Here is a 19,633-nt window from a genome sequence, read left to right on the forward strand (position 1 = left end):
CAACACGGGTCGCTCGCGTCACAGACACGGTTGAGCGACACTGGTGCTTTCTCGTACCTGCGGGTACGACCGTGACGCACACACCTGTGCGGTGTCTCCGGTGTAGTGTGTACGCGAGCGGCGCATGCGTATCCCATGTGGCTCCAATGTGGGACCGCGTTTCCTTCGCTTTCGCGTCGCGACTCTGCGTACCCTTCTACCTAGCCGTCAACCTACCTACGTTCAGTTCGTCGCCGCCGATCGTCGCACCGTTATCCCGATCGCGCGTGTTGCTCGGCTCTCTGCCCGCCCGCTTCTCGGTTCCTCTCCTTTCTCTCTCTCTTTCTCTCTTTGTTTCTTTTTTTTTTCCTTCTCATCAGGAATAGCATGACGTTGTTGCGTAGCGTCGCCTTGTAGGTCTCTATTGTGCTAGCACAGGTGTTAGTGGCTTGTGATATACGAGATACGTCGACGTTATTGTGCTGCTGCAACATAAGATCGACGCAAGGTGAGTCAATTTACAGGAATTTCGCTCGGGAACCTCCGTGTCGGTTTCGGTGTGTCCTGGAACGATTCGTCGTTAAATTTGCAGTGGAAAATCCTTTGGTCGATCTCTAGTCCTTTCTCGAAAAAAATATTATTTTTCCAATCTTTGACATTAAATATTTTTCAAAGTCTCGGGTTTTTCCTGGAGATAAAATTTTTGCATTTGTAAAACTTAATTCGCAAAAGAATACCCTATTTTTGATCGCGATTTATTTAAGGAGATGATTGATGTTTGAATATTTTTACTGATAAAAATCAGACTTCGGATTAACCAAAGAATGTGCCATTAATGCAATAATATTGTATTTTTAAAATGCAAGCAATGAAAATACGAGAAAAGAGAGAGAAAGAGGCTCCTTTCTTTTGAATGTGCAAACAAATGTGAATATATTTAACGTCGTTGTCACTGTAAATTCTATTGTACAGTCTTGGATGATTTTTGTGTAATATGTATATGTATCTTTAAAGAGAGTTGTTAATTTCAACGTATATGCAATATGATGAGCGTGTCCAGTTTGGAAATAGAGCGTGCTCGTCCGATCTAGTCTAGCGTTTCATATCCTTCAACTTTGTGTTCGTCTCACATGAACACATCGATTGCGAAATCGCCTGAAAAACTAGCCGAAAAGAAATATATTAAAAACGCACATATTATTTTATTCAAATAAAAAAGAATCTTTCATATATTATACCACTTGCTTTTATTACATTCTTCTTTACACGTCATCAGAGTGAACGTTATTAAATATTCAAAATTAAAAAGCATAATTTGTGGTCGAAAAGCAAAAGCCGCTTCTAATCAGAAACATGAAACAAACAGGGAAAACAAGGCGCTCAAGTTCGCAATAACATGAAATGCAAATCGTATAACATCAAAATAAATATCGTGAGAGATTAATCGGCATCGAAAGACGTTTAATCCGCTCATCGATAAGCGATTTGATCCGTAGAATTGTACGGATATTCCTGTTGCCGTTGGAACAAAGATGAGATATCGGAAATTCTCTTGCGCGCGTTAAATATATACATTTCTCCCGGTCTACTCTAAATAGGCGGACTGGAATTCTCGACTCTCGGCCGATTCGAAATGCGTCTACGCATTCCGTTCCGAGTGACAAGTGCCTGGAGACCGAAACGCTGGTCCTCTCTCGACGCGCGCGTGCTTGGTAAACAGCTCGGATTTGTGATTCGTAATAAATGCCGAGTGAGATCGTACGATTGTAGGCCGATTTCGCCGTGTATCGTTTGGCAATTGGACAAAAAATGCGAACTCGACGCGAATCAGGTAATATGACTCTTGCGGGAACATTAAAAAGTGTACGCTGACTAATAAGCTGCAATGTGTCAGCATGCTTTGATAATTTTATCAATTTTTTTTTTTCAAAATGAATATGTATATGTATATAAATAACATTTTATTTCTTCTTCTTCCTTCTACTCGTTTTTTTTGTGTTATCAAAAATTAAGATATGAAAATGAATGTATTAACATACTAACCAAGTGCAATGGCTTTGAACATAAATATTATATTATACGTTAATGACTGGCTTTTTTTTCCTGAATATTCGACATCGGCATCTTTACATCAGATATTGATTTGCGAAGCAAACGCTGTAAATATAAAGATAATATTTAAGATAGTATTTAAGGAGCAATGTGTACAGCATGCATTATTATTGGTTTCTAGTCAATGATTCAGGATATTTACGATATAGAAATATAAATGATAGACTATATCGTAAAATTTCGAAGCGTTAATCATTATATACGAATCTCTCTTTGATCCATTTTCGATTTCCAATCAATCCATTGTAACGCGAGTAATCCTTTCTCGCCGAACGAATAACTTTGAATGATTTTACTTTGAATAATACTTTTGTAAATGATTGCATGATATTTCAGCTTTCATCTTTGATTTTTCCTCGATTGTCCTCGTTCTCCTTGAGCGTCAATGTCCTCGATTAGGAACTGTTCTCACGCGATCGATTTTTATTAATATAGTACTTTATTGCTTTCTTTAAGTGTCAAGTATTTTACATCTGAAATTCTTATTTTTTTTTTTTAGGAAATACCAAACTCAAACGATAGCATTACAATTATATAAAAGTGTTCTCTTATATGATAAGGCGTTAACATAAGACGTCAAACATAAATTGTAGTTTTCCATTTTAGAACCAAATTTTTTATAAAATGAATAATTTATTTCTATAAGTAAAAAATAATAATAAAAAACTCGTTATTAAAGAAATAAACAACAATAGGCATATATGATTAAAAACAGGTTGTTTTATTTTAAGTAATAAAGATATGCGAATAATTAAAAAAATTTTTAATGTCTTTAACATAAATGTGTAGATGTTTCAATAATTAACTAGTGTCTCTTCGCAAATATAAAATACATCACAGGCAAATAATTAAAAATTACGTCACAAAATAAAAATAATTATATGAGTCAACAATAAGTATAAAGTATGTAATTTATATTTAGTTTATACTAATTTAATTAGTTAACGTTGAAATCCACACATTATATTATAAAGATTTAAACAAATATTTTTTAAATTATTTACATATCTTTATTTTCTAAAATAAAACTGATCTGTTTTTGCTTGTACATATGTCAGTTGTTCGTGTTTATTTCTTCGATAATTTATTAACGAAAATTATATATATTGATTATTAGAAATTTTTATTTTACTATAATTATTATTATGTAATAAAATATCTAAAGCAAATTTTATCTCAATTAAACTAAAATTTAAAAGGAATACATGCAATTTTTTGTTTTCAAAATTCTTAAAAAAAAAGAGAGGGAAAAAACACAAATTATTTTCCCCTTTTAGTACATTTCGAAATAAAAGAGCTTTATGAATAATCAAATTCGGCCTCTGTGATCTCTCGAGTGGTAATTTCTCCCGTTAGCGACACGTTGCTATACTTTGATATTGATAAATATAGACAAGTGCTATTTCGAAAGAGACAGAGGTAGATAAAGAAAAGGAAACATTTGGCAATATTCCAGCTCACGATAATACGATTAAAGCTCGCATGTTAAAATCTCTTTTGAACTTGACGGTCGCCTTTTACGGTGCACATGGAAAAACGGTACCGTTCAATTGATAATGCAATCTGCCGATGCTTCATCTGTACCAGTATGCCACCATCATTTTTATCTTTAACATTCCACAGGCTACTCCAGAACGATAACTTTAATAGCTTCTTTTTGATAAAGTTACAGACCTTCCTTTAGAAAAAATTTTTAGAAAAGGAGCAATACTCAATATATTTCTATTTGATTTTATACCTTTTTTACATATTTTTTCAATTTAATATCTAATCTAATATTAACGTTAATTTTATCCGAATGCAAAATAAATTTCTCGAGAAGCAAAATTTATCTAAATTTAAATCAAAATAAAAATGCTTGCCGCAAATTTAAAGTTTTGCTGAAAGATTTTCAAACAAACTTGAAATTATAATTTAAATTAGAATTAAAACTGCGGAATATTTTGCACATCCGACCTTTAATCGTGCTCATCGTCATTCTATCCAGCGAAATCCTTTCTTTATGCTGATTCACCGATAGCGGTTTCGCGTTAAACGGTAAAGAATCGCTTTGTTTCTTCCGACTGATTAATATCCTTCAAAACGAAATAAACATAGTGCATCGCAATCTCGATAAGACACATTTACATTTTTAATGCGCCGAGAATTCATGCGTACACATGCACGAAGAATTACACACCTGCCTCAGCTTACGCTAATTAGATGAAATCTTCAAAGTTTAGATGCTTAATGTAACCACGTGACTCACGCGAAAGATTGAGATAAGAGAGTAAATAATTCCCAATCATGTAACAACGCGCAGGCATCGTAAATAATTATTCATCTATGCGGATTGTTCTCTCCTTCGACGATTCTCTCGCGGGCTCGGTATTCACTGTACCGTGACTTCTCTGCCGCAGTTCTCACGCTTTGCTTTTACCTCGCGTCTCTAGAATGCATACGTTTAATAAGCTGACGGATATCGCGAGATCTTGCCGTCATTCCATGATCTGCGGGGCTGCATTACCTCATTGACCGAGCCATTTACCAGTCGATATCGGCAGATGTTGTGCAAGAAGAGAGCGAAAGATTGAGGGGATTTTCTTTGCTTTATTTGGAAGGAGCGGCTGCACAGCTTAAATTTTCTGTAAGCTATAAAAGAATAATTAATATATTAATTCTGTCAAAATTTATATAGAACGTTTACATTTGATTAAAACTTGCAGATTAATAATTTGTCAATAATTATCCAGATGACGAAAAACCTAGAGAACATTTCTTAGAAATTGGTTTTCTACGTAAATTTATTTTTGGATCTTGTTATTAATTATTAGCTTCAGGTTTCTGCTGAGAAATCGCGAAATTTCGCTACAATCTTCTATGTGATTATTTTATCTCGTTAACATATAATCGACTCTTATCAGTTTATATCAGCATTGCAAAAAGAAGCCGAAGAACCAGGAGAAACTATGCTTGAACAGTTTCAAAATTGAAATCGGAATATTAAGTATTACTTTCATCACGCATTTTTACCTAGAACAACATAAATAAAACATAATAAAATACGCAACACGAGACTGCCAACTCGATATCGAGAGGTCTTTCGCGATGCAATTTTCGTTCCCCTCGTTACCTCGAATAAGGGACAAAAGCGTTGACAATTTTTTACCTCTCAAGATCAGCGACGTAAGTCTATATGTATGTAAAAAGGATCGCGCGATAGAAGTTCACCTCGACCCCGACTCCTGATCGAGGGAGGAGAAGTTCTCGCGGGCAACGACTCGACTCACATCTCTCTCTTTCTCTCTTTTCTTGCCTCTTCCGTTGCACCGCTAGTTACTCCCGAAGCGGACGCGCTCCTGGCATACCTCGGGCCTGACTCACGGACTTCGTGTTTCAGCAGCGGCGGATGAGAGCGTCCCGTCGACCCATGCTCGGATCCTGCGGAGGTGCCCGTCGCGGAGGATGGTGAGCTCCCGCACGCCCGACGTCACGTCCACCGCTGACGGCGGCGCGGCCAACGACGGCGGAGCGACGTCGTCGCGCGACGACGAGGGCCGCGCGACGAACGACGTCGACCGGGAGTGGAGTCAGAGCGGGCCGGCTTCTCTCTCGATGCCGACCGATCTACGCAATCTCGTCATCTCGCATCTCTCGGATTCTGGACGGTACTCGTCGGCGAGCCCGGACCACCATCAGGAGACGACGTCCGGCGTCGCCACGATTAAGATCGGTTGCCACGACGAGGAAGAGAGCTACGAGGCCTTCGGATCCGTCGAGGGCGACTCCGTCGACGACGGGCCGGACTCACCGGGTGATAGCAGTTCCGCGCCCTCGCCAACCGGCACCAATTCTCGCAGGTGAGAGGATCTCGACGAGCTTTCGTTGTGAGAAGATCGTAGAAGACACGTATACCTTGCGATGGAATGAATAACTTTGCGGCATTTCTTCGTATTCGTCTTTTCGATATAGCAATCTAGACATTTTTCATCGGTATTTAAATAATTTCATGTGGCTATTGAAAATAAAAATATGTCAAATTAAATAAATTCATCATTGGATAGAATGAAAAGTTAAAGGAATGCGATTCGCGGTTTTTTTACGGTATAAATGGATTAATTATATATGTATGAAGAACCACTTATTTCTCTATGAAATCAAATATCTAATTATGAAGAAGTTTTAAGGAGAAAAAAATTTTATATTTTATATAAAATTTATAATATATATACAATCTCTCTCTAAAGAATTTTATATTTTATATAAAATTTATATACAATCTAAAAAAAAATTTATATAATATTTATGCAATCTTATATAATTAGCAAAATGGAAAATTAATTTCCTACAATCCTTAAATTTCTTTTTAATTTTGTTAAATTTTTTTTTTAATTTTTTCTCTTTCTTTTTCAAGTTTTTTAAGTGGAATATTTGAAAGTTAGAGCCAAATAACGCGCGAGCAAGTATCTCCGTAATTCGGAATCGCTTTACGGCTCTAATCTAGACAAGAAGAGAGCATAGCGAGCTTGGCCTTTTATTATGTCAATTGCTTCCTGCCGTTATTCGCTCGATACGTAACATTAGTCGCGAAACACAGCGAGTTCTTTTCGAAGCTGAACAGAAACGTTGAAACATTAAAATCTAGCATATAATTCGAAACATACCCGTGTACGTATTACGCTGGATGAGTTATTATGTAAGAGCAACGTTGCATACAATGTCTATCACCTTGGAACAATACCGACTGACTTGCTATCTGTATGCGCAAGTCACATAAGTTACGTAATAATAGCAATGTATTTTTAAGAGTACCGCTTTGCAATACTTTTGTATGTATATGTGTGTGTGATGAGATAAAGGATTCAGTTGAAAACCGCGTGATTTCCTATACAATCACGTCACACGCGATTTTCTTTGAAGAATGACTTTTTTGCATGCATCTAGATTTGTCTTAACTTTAGCTTAAAATACTTCGCTAGTTTCGTGCGGTCATTTATTGCAAATTTTTTTATGGAATAATGAAAATTGTCGAATACATTAAAGGTGCATTTATTTGTACCAGAACATCTCACACTAAAGATCGTATTGTCATCCTAAAATTTCCGATCTTGCAGAATTCGCTTTAATTACATTCTTTAATTTTTAGAAATCCGAGAAGTCCGAACTCCACCGTTGGAAGACATTCCTGGCTGCGCACTTCGCTACGGAGAACGCCTCCTTGGTAAGAGAGACACGACTTTGGTCAAGAGCGGGATGTAGGTGCATAATTTCCCGGGGAAGAGAATTTCCGCCGTTCTTAAAAACCGCGACGGCGAAACAATGACGTGTCTCGGCGCTGCGTTGCGTGTGAAAAAAGTCTCGTGGGAAAGCGACTGACGACGTTAAATAACCAGTGCGTTAACGCACAACGGAGGAGATAAGGAACTTGTTAAATTTCTCGACAAAAGCGCTCGTATATCTTTTATTATTTATCTAAATGATGACGGAATATTGTTATGCAAACAATTACTTCCTGTTTTCTCGTCGCACTTTGTTGACAATTGAAGCGTCAGACTGAAACAGAATTGTTCAATTAATACTTTCCATGACATTTTTGCTTCCTAATAAATGGGATATTTTTGTTTGTGTAGATCTTTATAATTTTTAATTTATTCAAAATATCTTGAGAAATATAGGATATTAGAGATTACTTTCTGATGATATTTGTAATATATATGTGTATTCGTAACATTTATATATTTCACATTATTTATAATAACGAATAATAGTTACTACGCGGGATTTGATAGCAAGCGAATTTGATTGCTATTTGGTGATATATATTATGTACATATATTTATTATCTACGTATATTTATGGCAATTGCTCACATCTCTATTACGGAAGCCACAATTTGGCTTATAATCAAAAGTACATCTGACCGTGAAATTTGGCACTGTGCGATCAACAAGTTCAGGAACGCGAATTCGTTTAAGAATAATCTATAAATAAGTGTAATCCGTAATAACATTTATATACATATATATGTAAATGTCAAGGAAAATTTTCATATTTGCTTACAGCTCGAGTAGAAAGAGACTCAGCTCCAACGCCTTGGCGAGGTAAGAGACAATAATATATAATTACTATAAAATTTTAATTGATCCAAATAAGAAATTTCAACCATATTTCTGCAATAAGGAAATTGATAGATTACAAATTCGAGCAGCAATTAATTTTAAAAGGATCAAATCATCGATCTGTCTCTTTTAAAGAATATCAATCTTATCGAATTCAATCTTAACGATTCAAATCTTAGTGGGTTAAAATTTTTCACTATTATATCTGTTAAAATCAGCGCATTCAATTGATCGGCGTTTCATGCGAATTCCGAAAATAATTATTTCTTTTTTCTGCTATCTCTCGCGCTTTAATTGCCCCAACACACGCAAAAGGAATAGAGTAATCCGGACAAAAGAGTTCACCGGCCGTAGGATGATGCTTCTGCATCAACTCTAATAATTCCAGACGTCTCGCTCCTTTCACGGAACTCGCAAATCGACGGACTTTCTAAAACGTGGGCGTGCTTCTGTTACGTTACTCATGTTTTATACCCGCGATACTTCGATATTCGCGTTTCCTTCCATGCTACCGTTTTATTCCTCCGAAATACGTGCCTTATCTGTCCGCTAAAATGGCAAACATTCGATAAACCCACGATAGTCCAAGAGAAAAACGTATCTAAACTAAAAAAAAAAAATGAAATTTTTTTTCGTTTTTAGTACAAATTAAAATAAATACATAAACCCTATCTTTAAATTACGAAAACTTTCACAATTTATCTTTTAATTAAAGAACTTTCACACAAGGCACTATTTGCTTAATAATCATTAATGATTAATTACTTTTTTCGAGTTGGAATATTTACATTTTTATTACACACACATTTTGATTATTTTTACAAAATTTATGCTTTCTGTAGACTATAATACGCGAATGCTTAATGCAAAGTCCAAATAGGGTAATTCTGAAGTTTCGCTTTAAAATTCACAATTTCTTCGCGGAATTCTAAAGAAATCTCTGACGTGACATTTGCAGCCAGCTTTATCGCAGTGGCAGCTTCAACAGCTCGGGAATGGGCTCGAACTACGATGCCACGGATGACGTATACAGCGACGTATCCTTGGAGGACGTGATGGATCTCAGTCATAAAGTGAGTAAGACGTTGATTGTGTACAAATAATTTTTTATCCGCAATTTTAAAAATCAGAGATTCTTTCACGTAAATAAACTCTTGCAAATTTCTATTTTATACTTAATATTTCTACTTTGGACAAATTTTGAATGCGCTGAAATGTAAACAAAAGTGTCAAAGTACGACGCGAACAGAGTTGTAGCATCAACGCGAAAATCCGTTTGTCAGTTTTCGAGTCAGGTTTCGCATTAGTTTCTCTGTTTAACCTGTTTAGAAAGTATCATCAAAATTATCGGTTTGTTTTTTACCATCAAGAATGCAATCCTGAATAAGTCGCATCTGAATCTTCAAAAGCGTTAAACTCGTCGTCAATGTGCGCGACACGTTCCCGGCGACCCTCCAGCGACGCGAATCGAGATCCTGACAGGAACCATCAGCATCCCGCGGTACAAGTTCCTCATCTGGCCCCTCATCCGTTTTATTTCCCTCCCCCCTATGCTCGTTACCCCCCGTACGATCCGTACGCGGCTTATCACTGTCGAGGCTCGTTTTATCCACCACCGTGTTATGCCCAACGTGACGTCATCAAGGAGGAGCCCGCGACTTGGTCTTGGCCCGTCATCATCTTCTTCATCCTTCTCGTGATCGTTTCGATCGGAGTCATTTACCGTAGTTTTTCTCGCGACGTGCGACGAAAGCTCGCCGCTTGGCTACGCTTGCACAGGTTGCAGCCACAGGTAATCTCGCCTCTCGATTTATTATATTTCGCAATCTACTTGGATTCACGGCCTTGCAAAATTATATTCGAGCGGATCGCATAACAGAAAAATTGACGTCCCAGATTTTAATCTCTATCTCGATGTATTATTGTGTAATTACTCTACATAATTATTCTAACTTTTACATACGGATAACAACAGGGGCGGATGCTGACTTGAGTGATCTGGCATTAATTAAAGTTATACATACAGATTTATATATTTCATACAATTTTTTGTAAAAATATACAATCCTTTTCTCAAATGTAACGTAACTTTGCGAAAAAAATTAATTTATTGCAAGGATGAGTCGCGAGATTGTTCATGATCCAGTGGCATAAATGTTTAGATAAGGCTCGAGTTTCCTTGATAATTTCTATCCGGATCCGCCCCTGTGAAAATGATAAAATGCAAATCCCGTGTCTCTTATCAACGCGCGTTCCTGATATACTCGAGAGAATATTTAATAGAGAGAGAGAGAGAGAAAGGGACAAAGAGTGACATACATAGATAACGCACGTCGTACTTTTTCGCCCACCTTATCTACAGGGCTATAATCCGTAAAGCGGTCGATTTCCCGAGGAATCTGCGCTGATCCTGTCCATCTTTCTCGGCTCGTATATAGACCGTGAGGACGGAGACGAAGCAAGATGTGACTCGAAACTGTTCCACGGAATTTCACCGGTGCAACGAAAGGAACGAAGATCGTCGCGTTTCTCGCGAGAATCGCGACGAATCTACCTCGCTGACAGATACGACAATAACGAGGTCTTTCGTTAATCCTGATTACGAGGAGGACGAGGACGATGACGACGACGATCGTTACGGGAGCGAGAATGAAGAAAGCAACCGGGACGCGATATTCATGAGACCAGGATCGATCCATCGTATACTTAATTTGAAATTTTAAAGAGCATGTAGAGGACAAGAAATATGAAAAATGAAGAGAGATATGCGTAATGATCGCATATTAAGAAGTCAACGAAAGCAAGTAATTACTTTCGGGAAAGATATCTATTTTTGTTAAATCATCGTATTTCGCGAAAAAACCTAAATCCGTTATAATGTGTATATAATTTCATTGAGCTAAATTTAGAAACAAATTATAAAGAAATGACATTTAATTAATATTTAACGAATTATAAAGAAATGAATTTAATTAATATAACCAGATCGATACGAAATAATAAAAAACCATTTATATAAACGTGTTGCACAAAAGTGAAATAAAATAAATTTCAAGATATAAATTAAAATGGAAAAAATATATTTTTAAATTATTTATTATTACACAAGTAATAAAATATTTCGCGAATCGTCGCGTTCACATTTATCACGAATAAATATAGAGATCTGCGTATCTAATCTGATGCTGTCAAAATTATACCTCTGGTGTTCCTATTTCTAGTTAATTTTAGGACATCGTATATGTATACATGCAACATGCATATATAGCTTTTATATGAAATTTCACATTTTATAGATAATTTCGTGTAAGAGAAACAAATGTCAATTACACATATTGAATATACATACATATGGTAACACTGTCGCAATAGGTCGTCAATTAAATTAACAAGTTCACACATGTGCTCATGTAAAATAGATCGTAGCAGCAGATACGATTAAATTATATATCTTGAAAGAAAACTCGGTCACATTCAATGGAGCAAAATCTGGCGAGGTTCCATGGCGTAAAAATATGAATCGCGATTGTTGGCAAAATTTTGCAAGTCACATTTATAAGTTTGCAAATTCGCGAAGCTTTCGACGCAATTACACGAAAGGAAATATTCGCATGGCTCAATCTACGGATCTGCTTGAATGGACGGGCTGGCTCTTCGTGAGTTTTCTATTAATCGCGGGATGGATCTAGCATGCAAAGCTTACTAAAATTGGACATTGGTCTCGACATGATCTTCCATGACGATTCGATAATACACATTTTCTGCTTACAAGAAAATAATTCACATGGCTGGAACATAATCCAAACAATTTTCATCGAATAAGCTGCAATTCGGATTGTCAAACTCTTTGTGTGAGTTTCTGGAAAAATAAAATGATGTTAATTGATAAAAATTCGAAACATTGATTCGAAATATTGATGATATATTAATAGTGAGAAAAGAATTACGGATGGAAATAAGAATATTAGATTGTCATGTATAATAACGATCCAATATACGTAAGAGCTACAGGATGGAAATTAAGCGTGGTACGATCTCCGACGATGACACAATGACAATTCATATCGTTTGTAAGCGCGTGCGCGACATGTGCTTGCTATTGTGCAATGTGCAACTTTGACATACGAGTGCTGATACACTTGCGGTAATACAAGTGAGCAACAAAGCAAGTTATCGTCTCAAACATTAGTCTGAAAAACATTCACTATCGACGATCGATCATCAACATCGACTCCGAACCGGAGTCGAATGCGCACGTCCAGAGTAGTTAAGGGGCGTGCATTATTATCATCGGCGAGCGTGTGCTTATCGACGTCGCGATATCGCTGGCATAAATATGCGACTCCGATCACTAATGGCGTAATGCGAAGTAATATATCAAAATGACGTCCTGGACATAAAAGAGTTGAAGCCATACGCTTGGAAAAAAAAAGAGAACGAGTCCGCTCGAGAATCTTTAAATCGGAGTAACTCTATGACCTCAGCTTTCCGTGCGGAAAAATGAGCCTCGCGACGAGCATTCCGTCATTGCGGATAAATATAGATACGCGCTTCGCGTGTCTACGCCACCGCAATGTATGCCTAATGGATAACATCGATTTCCGTTTCGGAGACGTGTTATGCGCCGACAAAGTTGAATGTGTGTCGCGGGTGAGAAACGGAGGTGTAAGGGCAAGCTAGAGAACGTTCGGCGTAACACGGCGGAGCTGTCAAGAGCGAGGAGTTAGCCGACACGTGGTATGAAGCACACAAATAGCCTCGATGGTGACTACTCCCCAGACTCCCGGCCTGCGGTGGGCGATCAGATAGAGAGGAAGAGAGAAGGAAAGAGAGAGAGAGAGAGAAACGTACGAACGCGAACGAACGTCGACGGACATGGAATGTATTCCTGACGCGTAGAAACCGCATAGGACGTTGCCGTGCGTTGAAGTGCGCGTGTCTCTCTCGCGGAAGGAAGTCCAAAGTAAGCATCTTCGATGCGTATTATCGCGGCGCGGTCGCGCGTCGCGACGAAGGTGACGGCGACGACGACGGCGACGACGACGACGGCGGCGGCGACGAGAAGGAGTCCGCGCGGGGATGACGAAGTGCGTTTGCGATACAGGCGATGACGTGACGCGATAACCGGGTCTACACGCGAGACACCGCCGTCGCGATGGAGCTGAACTTTTGCGAGGAGACTATCGATCCGTGCGATCGCGACATCCGCGCGTCCTTTTCCGGGGAGGGGCCGTCCTCCGGACTCGGCGCTGGCCTCGAGTACGACCTGTGGGAGGGTCAATTCCAATTCGTAGGGCACCAGGCAACGTCGCCGCCACACAACGATCAACATCCACCTCGTCGTCGCGGGCACCGGCTCAGCGAGCAAGTAAGACGAGCAGATATCTCTCGAAGACACTCGGGAAGTGTCCGATGATCGTTCATCGAGGATTTTTTTAACTCCCTTCGGACGCGCAAAAATGTATCTCGCGACTATTGCATACATGTGTCGCGTGTCTATTTTTTGCAAATAAATATAGACGCTATTTTCGTGCATCTTCGGCATCGACATAGATCTAAAATATCCATTACATCTTCGCATTAGAGCTAGTATCGTTTTAGTAATATTCGTTTCGTTATCTTAATTATTCAAAGATGTCAAAAATAGAAACGAGTTTATCGGGAAATAGTACATCTCCCGATGTCTACCCGAATCGTATCAATGTGATTATCCTTATCGCGGGCGATATTGAATGAAATATCGCGCGCAATATTGGCAATATTACGATATAATAATTACGAAATATAATCGAGCGACCGGACAAGACGAGGCATTTTCATTGTGTTTTCTCGAGCCTGGCTGCGAAACGAGTTATTCGAGTAAAGAAGGTCAAAAGTAGTGTTCTGTTCGCGATCATTGATACCTACATTTCCATTGATAGTCGCGGTGATGTGGGCACGCGTGCAATGTTCTTTAAAGGGAGTTCGCGTTTTCTTCCACACACTTTCTCTCGCGCCTACATGCTATCTACGTATTCCTACGTCGATCGGCGGATTTGCATTCTCTTCTCGTTATATTTTCGCAGTTGTCGCTTTTTGAGCCTTTTATGAAACCCGAAGAAAGAAGTCGTAATATTCTTCGACAGTTGCATCTAATTATAAATGACTTTCGTTAGTTTATCTTTCAATTATGCGCATTATTTTTTAATCACATTATTAAAATAAAAAAAAAAGTAAAATAGATAACAAGTCTTATATCTTTGTATCAAAAATATTATATAGTAATTTTTTTAATAACGTTAAAAGCAAAGTATAATTTCATTAATATTACTCCATTTATTTGACATTCATTTGTACCGTTGAAAAATTGGAAACTCGCTCCAGAGAGAGACTCTCTAGAGTGAATGGCAAACGCGATGATCTCGCGATTGTTCCGCGGAACGTTAAAGTCATCTTCTAAATGCCATAGGTTCAAATGATTCAGGAGCAAATGGATGCCTTAGCGGATACTAAGTCGGTCGGCGAAGAAAGGTACGCCCGAGCGAAGCAGGAAAATGCGACGTTACAGGCACGCATATTGATGCTCGAGGAAGCAGCCAAAGATGCGGAAACGAGAGCCGAGGAGAGGCTTCAAGTGAGTCATTTATTTACTATTTGTCGAAGCTGTATCTAAAATAAACTTGACGAGTAAACATGGACTTGTAACATACTAATTTGCATTTTACATAAAATTGACATGATTTTAGCTTCTATCTCTCAAGGTCTTTTTGTAGGCTAAAGTAAAAGTGAAAGATGAATAGATATACTTCTAAAGTGAAAGATGAATGAAATACTTCAGCAGAAAGATGAATTTTACAGAAAGATGAATACTTCTCAATTCACAGAATTTTCGCGTCCTTTTTTTCAGTCGTTTCAATCACGATTTTTTATTTAAAAACTTTTTCCCCCACATTATAGACCGAGCAACGAAGGCACCGGGAATGGGCGTGCCGTATGGAACGCGAGCGACAGTTGCAGCTGGAAAACTATGCCATCAAGCTGCAGGCTGCGGAGGTGGACAGTTCCAGCCTGAGGGATGAGATCGCGAGAGTACGCGAGCAACTCGAGAGAGCGAGGGCGGATAAGACGCGACTCGAAAATGATCTCCGGGATGCCAGGAGGGAAGCGGACGCCGCGCGCGAAAGTGAACGTCACGCGATAAGTCGAGCCAACGAGGCTCATCATCAGCTGGACGCTATGAGAGAGGAACTTTCGTTACGGAACGAGGATCAACAGAGGCTCGAGGAATTGGTACAGCAAGTGGTTCAACTTCAAGCTCGAAATAAAAGTATGTTCATTGTTGAAACGATGTAAGGATGAATCGTTACAATCGTACTTGTTCTCTGAAAATCTTTTTTAATGTGATTTAAAATTTTTTTCATCGTGGAAGAGAGATTGCATTTTAGTCTCTTAATATTGAGAATATACGTAAAATTATAAATATAAACTTTGAGAGATTTCATGAGATTTTCTATGTAAAATGTTTCGTTGATTTGCAGGCTTGGAAGAATCTCGAGACGAGTTACAGGCTGCTGCGGCGTTGCAGGCAGGTCGTGAACTTTTGATGCTGAATCCTTGTAACAATAATGCTGAGAGAGGCCCTAGTCTCGCTGTGGAATTGTTGGCTGGCATGAATCCAGATCAGGTAATTGTTGGATATCCGGTTATTTGAGATATGTCAATTGATAATGTAAGAAAATAATATTAACATTGATTTTCTAAACTTTTAAATTTTATAGGTTGATAACCAAGGAGAATTTGATGAGTTGTGCACGATGACTGAAGTATGTATTTAAGTTGATCTGGAATTTTACAATCTTTATTGTATACGCATTCTTAAGACAATCTGATTAATCTCTACAAATCATATTGTTACAGTTGAAACAAGCTCTAAAGGAACAACAAGAAGTAAATACTCAATTGAGAACATATATCGATGGGATATTATTAAACATTGTGGAAAATTATCCGCAATTACTAGAAGTGAAGCAAACACACTGAAATGTAGCGCATTAACATTATCGTTAAATTGTAAATATTTTGAAAACAATTGTATTGTTATCTTTCTTCACCGAATCCAAGATTGGAGCTTGGATTAGAAGTTGGCTGATGTGTAATTATATTTTATACACAATGTTTTTTAACATGAAAAGAAATTCTTTGCGCAAAAGCACGCGTCAGATTCGCATGCGAGAGAAGTCAATTTTAATCGAAGGCTTCCTCAAAGTAATATCCGAACAATGTGAAAAAGAAGAAACTTTGACTTGGACATTTCTTGTTTTTAGATGTCTTAACAATATTTTCGATTATTACGATGCAACAGTATATTTATTGCATCTTCTAGATCGGGATTCGCTGTGTTCGATCATTATTGTTTTAAGCAGAGTGTGTAGTGATATAGGAAAGAGACAATTTTCGATTTTTTTCTTTCTGAAGTGAATTCTGCGTCACATTGTCCGTGAATTTTCGAGCCGATTTACCACTGCCGTTGTTGCTAAGTTTTATCGCGCAAATTTCTTATTACCAGAGTGGTAATCTATCTCAATTATACGAATAATAGTACACTATAAAACAAGCGAGATCGTTAAAGTATTAGTATACGTTAACGATAATGTTGTCAAGTGTTACCTAAATGGAATCTTTCTATATATTATATGTATATAAATTTGACAACGGAGACGCGACTGTCTATGTGTCGCGAAAACTGTGATGCGTTAGAGTACCTTATAAAAAATTTAGATCAGCAATACACATCGTACAGAGCACAAGATTTTCATTTATAGTTGAAAATCTTGTACTCTAGATCTTTATATCGAAAGTTAGTAATTGTGATTAAATGATTATATTTTGATACTTGTTGTTTCCTTTCTCATTCATTCATTAAAATTATTTTCAAAATATCTGTAATGGGAAAGGAGAGAAAGGATAAGGTAAGTCGTTATTTCTTCTATAGTCAGTTTCCATTGATCTTCATTATGTTCTATGAAAAAGTAGCAAATTAAAATATTTAAAAAATTTATTATTATAATAAAATAATAAAATTTATAAATATGTAATATGTGCAGTAACGCTAACTACTTTAGAAGAAACTAAATGCACATTGTCGTTAGCATTTTTAATATTTTTGTTTTCCTTTCTTCTTTAATTTACTAGCTAAAGCTGATTCCATTTAATAAGGATCTATACATTCCAGCCATTGATTAGAGTATTTCAATTAATTATATATTGGAGTATCTCAAGTCAAAATAGAAGCAAAATTACCTACGCTTACGTTGTGCTACCTCCAACTTGATTATATTCGCCTAATAATTTCGTAATATTTCAGAATACGTTTCTAGCGAAGAACTTGACATCAATGCAATTAATGAACTAATAATTAACAATAATAGTTTAAATTTAATATTTATTAAATTTATTTAATTTGATTCATTTACATAAAATTAATTAATAAAACAGTGATATAATAAATTATGGAATAATGTATTAATTCAATTTTGTTTTCTCACGAGGGGATAAATACATTTATGCAAACCCCACCGGTCGGATCCGATAATGTTGGGCAACTAAAAAAACCTCTTATTGTTAGGCGATCCTTGGACGCTAATAGCCGGTCCTTGGAAACTGTCTGCACAATCATCTAGGGGGATTTATTTAATTAAATGTGATCTTAAAATTTAATACAACTGTAAAACTTTGAAGCCTTAAATCGTTGTTAATTTTTACATGTATGTATACGCATACATATATGCATGAAAATGTATTTGTATGTATATATTAATTTAATGTAAATGTTTGTACATATTAATTTATATAAATAGACGTATGATTAATTATGATGTTTAGATACAAAAATAATATTTATTATTTGAAATTTAAATCTCTTTTAAACGATATCATTAACATGTGCATCACACATTTTAACTTTTATTTGAATACTGTATAGTTTCTTTCAAGATCATTATTTATATTTGCACAGCTGCTACTTCAAAATTTAGTAAATAAAATGTATCTCAGAAAATGTCACTTAACGTTAAAACTTTTTCTTCAATATAGAAGCCATATTTTTGATAAAAATCGAATAAGATTGAAATGATTCTTTTTTTTTCTCTTCCATAAGAATGTATTATTTTACTCCACATGTTCTCACACTTAATTAATTATCTTTTCAACCATATATATATATATAATTATTTAGTTTAGTAATTAAGTCTAGTTTTATTTTTCTTACATTTAATTTGTTACATATATTTTATTATATATATATTTTATATTACATCTAGGAGTATATGTTATGTAATTAAAAAGAGAAAATACAATTTATATTAATATTTAAGCACTATCTTATTTCTATTTCTCATCGCAATAAGTTACTATTACAAGCTTTTTTTTATTTCTAGAATATTTTGATAAAACTGGCACATGAGTGGAATTAATCAAAATATAAAATGCAGATATCCTAATTATTTATAAAATTATTTATAAGTAATTAAAAAAATATTACATTTGTTTCTTATTAATACAACAAATGTGATTATTTAAATTAATGCGATCATTTAAATTATTTTATCGAAATAATCTACTACTAATCATCACGCGCGAATAATAAATAATTTCCTTCTCTCTACATTCATCTATTTAATTAATTATTTCAACATGCGCATTATTGTTTATTATTAATAATAATATATTAATACTTATTCCCACACATTTTACTACCAAAACATATCAGAAAATAAGTGCACAAAGAGGCGTTATAATAGCGATTTTATAGCGTTAAAATAAGTTACAGAATAGGAGTACTGATCGCATTTTTTGCGAATAAAAATAATTGTTTTCTGATATTTTATGTTTTATGTGAGTAAATAAATATTCCAGAATAATAATAAAGAGATATATTTTATATATTTTTTTATATTTTATATAAATATATATTTTATATATATTTTATATATTTAATCATCACATTATATATGTATATAGGTATATATAAATATTTAATTGAACGATTGCATTTTGGCTCGCTTTTTCGATTGGCATATACAGGGTGTTCGGAAATTCAATCGACAAATTTTCAGAGATTGTCGGGGGCACCATAAGAATCATTTTTTGCAAATGAACCTGGGGTCGGAAACGTGTCATTATATCGCTACGGCATACGGAGTTCGAAAGAGTTTCGGGACCTCGAAATATCACAAAAAATAGAAGTTTTACAAAAAATTGTTTCAAACAAAAGTTGTAGGGTGTAAAAAGGTCTATTTACTGGCGCCATGTGTTTGACCTTGGATGGCGTCGCCAAGGTCACGACAAGGCCACCTTGAATTTTTTAAATGGAACCCTCCACTTTTTATTGCATATTCTTGTAGCCCTTCTCGAGACCTTTTCAAAGCACTAATTTTACCAACTTTAAGTAAGCCGTTTCGAAGTTA

At 36.2% G+C, this 19,633-nt stretch overlaps 2 protein-coding genes and 2 long non-coding RNA genes across 6 annotated transcripts; 2 read left to right on the forward strand and 2 right to left on the reverse strand.

The window, feature by feature from the left end:
* Window positions 1-238: 238 nt before the first annotated feature.
* On the forward strand, window positions 239-17,058 carry Nuf (rab11 family-interacting protein nuf). 2 transcript variants are annotated; one of them, XM_083091167.1, is made up of 10 exons: window positions 239-487; window positions 5,471-5,930; window positions 7,217-7,291; window positions 8,133-8,171; window positions 9,148-9,262; window positions 14,638-14,802; window positions 15,126-15,495; window positions 15,707-15,852; window positions 15,947-15,991; window positions 16,086-17,058. In XM_083091167.1, exons 2-10 carry the CDS (start codon window positions 5,536-5,538, stop codon window positions 16,206-16,208), a joined length of 1,473 nt encoding a protein of 490 aa, XP_082947293.1. In that variant the 5' UTR covers window positions 239-487; window positions 5,471-5,535; the 3' UTR covers window positions 16,209-17,058. The 2 variants fall into 2 exon arrangements, with proteins under 2 accessions (XP_082947293.1, XP_082947294.1); XM_083091168.1 differs by having other exon boundaries at window positions 5,474-5,930.
* LOC145966811 (uncharacterized) lies at window positions 4,199-5,941 on the reverse strand. The gene is made up of 2 exons (XR_014437173.1): window positions 5,361-5,941; window positions 4,199-4,722 (listed from the first exon to the last, which is right to left on the reverse strand). It is a non-coding gene; the product is annotated as an uncharacterized LOC145966811 (long non-coding RNA).
* On the reverse strand, window positions 7,106-11,115 carry LOC145966810 (uncharacterized). Of its 2 annotated transcripts, none has more exons than XR_014437170.1 (4): window positions 8,978-11,115; window positions 8,535-8,738; window positions 7,941-8,240; window positions 7,106-7,623 (listed from the first exon to the last, which is right to left on the reverse strand). It is a non-coding gene; the product is annotated as an uncharacterized LOC145966810 (long non-coding RNA). The 2 variants fall into 2 exon arrangements; XR_014437171.1 differs by having other exon boundaries at window positions 8,955-11,115.
* Window positions 9,298-11,367, forward strand: LOC145966807 (uncharacterized). Its single transcript, XM_083091187.1, has 2 exons — window positions 9,298-9,981; window positions 10,628-11,367. The coding sequence occupies exons 1-2, from the start codon at window positions 9,616-9,618 to the stop codon at window positions 10,910-10,912; spliced, it is 651 nt and encodes a 216-aa protein (XP_082947313.1). The 5' UTR covers window positions 9,298-9,615; the 3' UTR covers window positions 10,913-11,367.
* Window positions 17,059-19,633: the final 2,575 nt, after the last annotated feature.

This window comes from Camponotus vicinus, unplaced genomic scaffold, assembly GCF_025532165.1.
Source record: "Camponotus vicinus isolate PSW18456_S1 unplaced genomic scaffold, iyCamVici1.0 SCAF_2, whole genome shotgun sequence".
Lineage (NCBI taxonomy): Eukaryota > Metazoa > Arthropoda > Insecta > Hymenoptera > Formicidae > Camponotus > Camponotus vicinus.

Excerpts from the sequence above, each read along its gene's own strand:
- Nuf (XM_083091167.1), top strand. The coding sequence starts at position 5,536 with ATGGTGAGCTCCCGCACGCCCGACGTCACGTCCACCGCTGACGGCGGC. Across the intron at positions 7,292-8,132 it reads CTACGGAGAACGCCTCCTTG|CTCGAGTAGAAAGAGACTCA; the intron begins GTAAGAGAGACA and ends ATTTGCTTACAG. Across the intron at positions 15,992-16,085 it reads AGTTGTGCACGATGACTGAA|TTGAAACAAGCTCTAAAGGA; the intron begins GTATGTATTTAA and ends ATATTGTTACAG.
- LOC145966807 (XM_083091187.1), top strand. The coding sequence starts at position 9,616 with ATGTGCGCGACACGTTCCCGGCGACCCTCCAGCGACGCGAATCGAGAT. Across the intron at positions 9,982-10,627 it reads TGCACAGGTTGCAGCCACAG|ACCGTGAGGACGGAGACGAA; the intron begins GTAATCTCGCCT and ends GCTCGTATATAG.